Source organism: Gymnoscopelus braueri, assembly GCF_963280865.1.
Source record: "Gymnoscopelus braueri genome assembly, chromosome: 23".
In the NCBI taxonomy this organism is placed as follows: Eukaryota; Metazoa; Chordata; class Actinopteri; order Myctophiformes; family Myctophidae; genus Gymnoscopelus; species Gymnoscopelus braueri.
Window position 1 is genome coordinate 24351114 of NC_137625.1, and position 7500 is coordinate 24358613.

Sequence of the window (7500 nt, forward strand, 5' to 3'; positions counted from 1 at the left end):
TGATTATAATATGCTGAAATTAGACTCATGCGGTGGAGAGGTAAAATTCATGATCTGTCCACACACGCGTGCACGTCACGTGGATGACAGCCGGCTTCGGTTTGTGCGTGTTGTGTGCGTGTGTGTGCACGCGCATCTGCGAGAGAGAGACGGAAATAAAGAGAAAGGGAAAGCAGGAGAGAGATGCTGTCAACTCTCCCTCCTTCTCTGTGAAGCAGATGTCCAATTGAGTCTATTTAAAGGGCGTGCAGTGTGCCTGCTGATGCTGCCAGCAGCAGCTTGTAGCTTTGCATTATCATTCCGTCTTCTTGCCTAAGCTCGGCTCAAACCTCCGCTCACTTCCATGAAAACTAATGTTCCGTCCCGCTCTTCAATGTGTCTGCTGAGATTTACCGTTGCATGCGTTAAAACGTCTTGTGTTATTATGAACCCACGTGCCACTGTCGGCCTATATACAATATTCCGAGGCCACCTCATAAGAATGGCCATACTGGGGGGCAGTGGTGGAAAGTAACTAAGTACATTTACTTAAGTACTGTACTTAAGTACAATTTTGAGTATTTGTACTTTACTTGAGTATTTCAATTTCCAATACTTTTACTTCTACTCCATTACATCTCAGAGGCAAATATTGTACTTTTACTCCACTACAATTATTTGAAAACTTTATAGTTACTAGTTACTTTTCAGATATAAATTATTACATTATGAAACATACATTAACCACTTTAGCCCTATTTTATACCTAGGCTATTTGAAAATAGCCGATCTACAAGCTCACAACGCGTCGCATTGTGAGCTTGTAGACCTGCTATTTTCAAACATTTTAGTACTTTTACTTTTGGTACTTTAAGTACATTTTTAAACCAATACTTTTGTACTTTTATTCAAGTACATTTTGAATTCTGGACTTTTACTTGTAACAGAGTAATTCTACATTGCGGTATTGGTACTTTTACTTAAGTAAGAATTTGAGTACTTTTTCCACCACTGCACCTCATAAGAATTGCCATACCGGGGTCATGATTATACATTGTTTGCACAAATATATCTTTGTAATGTGAGCCATTAAACGGCATAGTAACCACCGTGCCACAACAGACAAGCTGAAGTGGTGATGACTCGATGTGGGACTTTGATACCTGGCCTGTAGTCTGTCTTTGAATGACTAACAACCATTGGCTTGAGAATAACTATTGTGATTACAATACGGAGATTTCATCACAGCCATGATGAAACTGTCCCAGGCTATTATCTGAGGCAGACACAATTTTGACACCGTTTTTTATTTATTTATTTTTCTTCCACAAGGGCTCATCTGGTTGTTGTCTTCTCTGTGTGTGTGTGTGTGTGTGTGTGTGTGTGTGTGTGTGTGTGTGTGTGTGTGTGTGTGTGTGTGTGTGTGTGTGTGTGTGTGTGTGTGTGCACACACACGTGTGTGTATAGACAGGAGGCCCAGAATAGGTTGGGGTTTGGCCAGGCCGTGTCATTTTGCGCCAGGGTGACGCATCTGCTGAGTGGAGAGAGAGAGAGAGAGAGAGAGAGAGAGAGAGAGAAGACAGAGAGAAGAGAGAGAGAGAGAGAGAGAGAGAGAGAGATGAGAGAGAGAGAGAGAGAGAGAGAGAGAGAGAGAGAGATCTCTGTCATCAACAGGATGCTGCAATGTCAGACAGGAAGTTGGCTCTGACAGGTTTTTTTTTTGTGTAGAGGCTGATGCTCTCTGCAGGCTGGTTGGATGTGTTGACATTCATACTACTGCTGTCTGTTCATACATGTCATTCCTTCTGAAATTGGCCTTCAGCTGAAACGTGTTATTTTTGGTGCTGTTGGTCACACCGTTGATACTTCCACAATACAGTGTCCAAACGAATGTGGTTTACTACTGTAGCACAGGTTAGATCAGTGGTTCTCAACCTGTGGGTCGGGACCCCCACATGATTTTTTTTGGGGGGTCCCCAGATGACTGTGAAGTGACAATTTAAGGCCTTTTAATACCTTTTTAATAAAACATTTAAAAAGACCATTACGTAATCAACAAACTATACTATAAAAAGAAAAACATGTCGAACATTTGGCCAAACTGTCAAATAATATAAGCAACGGCAAACATTGTGAGAATAGCCTATCTACAAGCTCACACACGAGGTGTTGTGAGCTTGTAGATCTGTCACAATATCACAATATTTATCTGTGGAACCGAGTCAAACTAAATGTAATGCCTCAACTCCTACATTCCAAGTGGCTTGTCGGGTGGGGGGTCCCCAGTTCACATTATGATTATTTTGGGGGGTCATGGCCTGAAAAGGCTGAGAACCACATGAGTTGGATAATGACACATTTTCAGTTTTGTACATAACACAAGAAATACGATGGTACTTGTTGTTTGTCATGTCTTATGTTTGATTACTATGTTTAACTTATACTTGTTTATTATTTTAGGTGAGAACCTTGTATCATATATGGGCTTCCTTTCTCACCTGCACTATTTCCGTGTGCTTTATTAATGTCCTCTTTGTAGGGTACTGTTTTTTTTATTGTGCAGATAAATAAAACAAAAACTAAATATATCACCATGCAATAGGGCAGGGGGGCTGTTTGAGAGAAGGGTCGGCAGGCAGAGCGGTGGCTTTCTGCAAGGGGGCGGGGGGAGGGATGGAGAGGGGGCGAGAGAGAGAGAGAGAGAGAGAGAGAGAGAGAGAGCAGTGACAGCGCTTATCACACAGTGAAGAAGCAGGACGAGTTGCATCCGTGCACCAGCTGCTGTCATTCGCAGACGGAGTAAAACAACAGCCAGCCGCCGCTTTTTGTTGTTTTCGAGCAATTTGCACCTCCCCGTGTGTGCTGCCTGCTACCTATTTAGTCAACAATGGTTTCTATTATTTCAGACCTGGACCCACTGAAAAGCTGGAACGTGTTAAGGTAAGAAGAAGCTCATATACAGTCCGTTTCTCCACACCTCGCATTGCGAATGCGCAGCGAGAACGATAGCGGGAGGAGACGGAGAGAGAGAGAGAGAGAGAGAGAGAGAGATGGTCCGTGGTCTAGTGCATTGGTTCTCAAAGTGGGGTCCGGGGACCCCCAGGGGTCCTTGGGGGGTTCCAGGGGGTCCCCAGCTAAATGGAGGATAGTTAGGAACCAAATGGACCCTTATGGGTGTACACTCAGAGTGTGCTACACTTGTACTCACTCTGAGAGTGTACAAATGGAACAATGGTTAAATTAACATTGATTTTACTGTAAAAATTGGGGTCCCCATTAAATGGGGGTCCGCAGCCGAATGCATGTCAAACCGGGGGTCCTTGATATTACAATTTTTACGGCTAGAGCCGTAAAAATCTTCTCTTGTGGGGGTCCCTGGCTTATCTTTTCAAACGGGGGTCCGCGCGGGCTAATAAGTGTCAATTTGGGGGTCCTTGACATGAAAAAGTTTGAGAACCACTGGTCTAGTGAAGGAAGGGTGGGACATAGCTCCATAAAGAACCTCTCACTCCGCTATACAGCTCCGAGATGAGGTTCTATGTCGTTACCTTCCAGAATCGGGTGAACGTCCACCAAGGCTCCGCTGTTTACCCTTTTGTATATACAAAAGGGTAAACAGCGGAGCCTTGGCGGACGTTCACCCGATTCTGGAAGGTAACGACATAGAACCTCATCTCGGAGCTGTATAGCGGAGTGAGAGGTTCTTTATGGAGCTAGGTGGGACACAGACACTACGGCACACAGGCGACCGGCGGCTCCGCTGTTGTCGTCGCTTCACGCGAATGAATGAATAAAATTAATTCATTCATTCATTCACGCAGTACATGTGCAACATTTTGCGTTGTTGTCGCTATGCGTAATTACGCAGGGCTGCGCCAACGGCAACACAACGGTGACCGGAAGACTCGCCCCAAAACACGCTCGCCCCCCATTTCTTTTTTTTCGCGGACCGCTTGCCCCCAGCGGTTCTTGTAGCCTACTCTACTCTTGTGTTCGTTTTGCTGAATTTAAGGAATACGTTTAGGGTTAGGCATAGTTTTACTGAGGTTAAGTTTAGGAATAAGGTTAGGGTTAGGGATAGTTTACCTGAGGTTAAGTTTAGGAATAAGGTTAGGGTTAGGCATAGTTTAATTGAGGTTAAGTTTAGGAATACAGTTAGGGTTAGGCATAGTTTTACTGAGGTTAAGTTTAGGAATAAGGTTAGGGTTAGGCATAGTTTTATTGAGGTTAAGTTTAGGAATAAAGTTAGGGTTAGGGACAATTTACCTGAGGTTAAGTTTAGGAATAAGGTTAGGGTTAGGCATAGTTTACTGAGGTTAGGTTTAGGAATAAGGTTAGGTTTAGGCATAGTTGGATTTGCTCCGGGGTGACTGTGACTGTGTTTTGGGGCGAGCGATTTGGTATTTCCAACAACTCTCAGCATCGATTCTTGGTCGACTCAACAGTGTTTCTTTACTTCCAGAGTTGTCTCTCCTCTCCTCTCCTCTCCTCTCCCAGCAGTCTATCTGTCATGTGTCTGGGCGCATGCAAGCTGCTCTGTCTCAACCCTACATCTCATTAACCCTATGCTGTTCCCTCCAGCACGTTGAGAGGACCATTGAGTGCTTCATCACCAACTTCCTCCATTCCAGTCTATATAGTAAGAATAACAGTCATTTATCAGCAGCATCATCCTCCCCGGTCTCCATGAAGCTGAAGAGCTTTAGCCCACTGCCAGGAAAGTAGAAGGCCCCTCGAGGAATTTTATCTTGAAACATATACTCATGGCTGATTGCCTGTAACAGAATGCATTTGGGGAACATTAAATTTTTCCCTCTTATCTCTCGTGCTACGAAACATGTTTCCAACAAAGCTGTTGCAATAGAATGATTTACTTCTTGGCACAAAGGGATAATTATAAACAAATGTAACTGGCAACCTGTTCAGGCTTCACTAGGCTTCTTATGCAAGGTGAAGCTCTATAACTTACCTTGACTTTTTAATGAGCCCCCCCCTCTCTCTCTCTCTCTCTCTCTCTCTCTCTCTCTCTCTCTCTCTCTCTCTCTCTCTCTCTCTCTCTCTCTCTTTCTTTTTTAAATTGTGTTGTTTATTTACTTTTGCTATGACTGGAAGCGACGATGGAGGGCTCGTCTGAGGACGACCTAGAGAGATGACTATTAGGCATCTAATGCCGTCCTAGTCCTAGACAGGACACTGGCTATCTTGGTTCCACATAAATAACTATTTGAATACAGTCACGGTCATTTAGCATTTGCAGTGGAAACCCTATGAATTTAAAAAGCAGACATTTAAGAAGCTTTGTCCATGAATGATTTCAGCCATTTGATAAATAAGTAATTATACTCCTCGGCAGCAGACACGTTTCTCAAAATTCTATTTTAGAAACCAATGGGAATGAGAGATAGAAACCCTCCAAGACCCTCAAATTATTCTCTTAATGCCGGCGCTCTCCCCTCCTTTATCACACTTCCACTCTCCATATCATTATCCACCAAACCAAAATAGAAAATGAGACCAGCAATGTAGAGCAGACATATTTCAGTGAACTGCTGAGAGGGGGGGGGGGGCTAAATTATGTCAGCTCCCACCATACGATGGTGACTGTACGGAACGAGGCACCATGAAACACACACACACACACACACACACACACACACACACACACACACACACACACACACACACACACACACATGATATAGGGCACTCAACTCAACAACATCTTCACTTGTCTCTGTCTATTTGCTTAACCACTGAAGGCCTACTTTGTTGTACGACGAATAGATACAATTGTGACGTGATGCATCGTAAGCTTGTAGATTGGTTATTTCTGTTATTTTGGGGGGGGGGGGGGGGGAATCTTAGAAAATGTTCACCTATAATGGACAAGCTTGAAACCAGGACGCTAGGTTGAAAGCGGTTATCAGGGACACATCTCTTGGTATCTCCTAGCCATTAAAAATGTGCACTTTGTGGATGAAAGAGATGGCTGCACACGTAGGCGCACACTTTGATCTCTGCGGAAGGGATGTGATCCGTCCTTGACGGACAGGACGCGATATAACGTGAACGAGGGGCCGTCGGTGTCGTTTTCTCTCTTTATTAACGCTCTGCTCCCTTAGATCAGCATGCAGGAGCGGTTGACCCCATGCAAAGACCAAGCATCCTCATAAAGACCAGCTTACCACTGGGCCACTGGTGACATTGTCCCAGGATCACACTGACACGCCCACATACGCGCGCACGCACGCATGCACGCACGCACGCACGCACGCACGCACGCACGCACGCACGCACGCACGCACGCACGCACGCACGCACGCACGCACGCACGCACACACGCACGCACGCACGCACACACACACACAGTCACAGAGCAGAATCCTCAGTAGTCACACATTTTGCTGTGCACGTACAGTCGTACATGCGTATGCACACAGCCACGTACCACACGCACACACACACATACACACACACATACACATACACACGCACACGCACACGCACACGCACACGCACACACACGCACACTCTTATCAGTAGTCCATGATAATGAAGCACCTCGGTGCTTTTCTCCGAGGCACAAATGTTTTTCCCTAATGAGACTCTCACCTCTGTAATGCTGATGCACACACTCACACACGCACGCACAGGCGCACGCACACCCATACACACACACACACACAGTCTCATATCATCTCTACACGCCATTAGCATTCACCCAGCCGTGTGTGCTGTGCAGTAGTTGTTGTTATTGTTGAACAAAAGGGCTTGATAAGCACTGTCAGCCCTGCAGAATGACAGCCTGTCTTTCTGTCAGACAGACAGACAGACCCCGCTGCTTCGTTTCTACACTCTATGGTATGATGCTTTTTTAGCTTGTAGATCTGCTATTTTCAGCGTGCAACTCAGTCACTCAGCAAAATATAAATCAGGCACTTCATTTGGTTCCAGAGGATTTTTTCCCCAAAATGTTGATAGCACATCCTATTTAAAAAAATATGTATTTAAATATATATATTTTTTACCTGTTTGGCTCCAGAACGGAGGAATTTATTTTGAGCTCGATACACAGCGTTTCATGAAACGTGTCAAAGCTTTGCTGGCTAAAAGATGCTTGTGAGGTTAAGAGAATGAGAAGCACAAATTGCTGCCGTTGTACGATTTGTTAACTTGTCATTATAGATTTTGTATACATAACCTGTTGACCAACAAACAAACAAATCCATTTAACTTGAAACACAAAAGACTTGATGATAGCTAAAATATAAGTTGTTCATGCAAGTGCACAAGGAGAATATAAACTGAATGAAACCTTGGTAGAGTATAAAGTACCGTACTGTAACCACAGAGGATGAAAACAGTTCAGTCAGACATTTATTACATTTCCTTTACATGCTTTGCTTTTGAATTGAGTGCTAGTGGGTTATAATTCCAAGTGCCTGTGTATGTGAGGATGAATTGTGTGTGTGTGTGTGTGTGTGTGTGTGTGTGTGTGTGTGTGTGTGTGTGTGTGTGTGT

At 44.3% G+C, this 7500-nt stretch overlaps 1 protein-coding gene across 5 annotated transcripts in view; it reads left to right on the top strand.

The window, feature by feature from the left end:
• Positions 1–2740: 2740 nt before the first annotated feature.
• The window catches only part of celf2 (cugbp, Elav-like family member 2), a 205601-nt gene continuing 200841 nt past the window's right edge, over positions 2741–7500 (top strand). For all 5 annotated transcript variants that reach the window (XM_080421552.1, XM_080421553.1, XM_080421554.1 and 2 more), the window contains exon 1: positions 2741–2919. In XM_080421552.1, the coding sequence (XP_080277678.1) occupies positions 2867–2919 (53 nt within the window). In that variant the 5' untranslated portion in view covers positions 2741–2866. The remainder of the gene's footprint in view (positions 2920–7500) is intronic.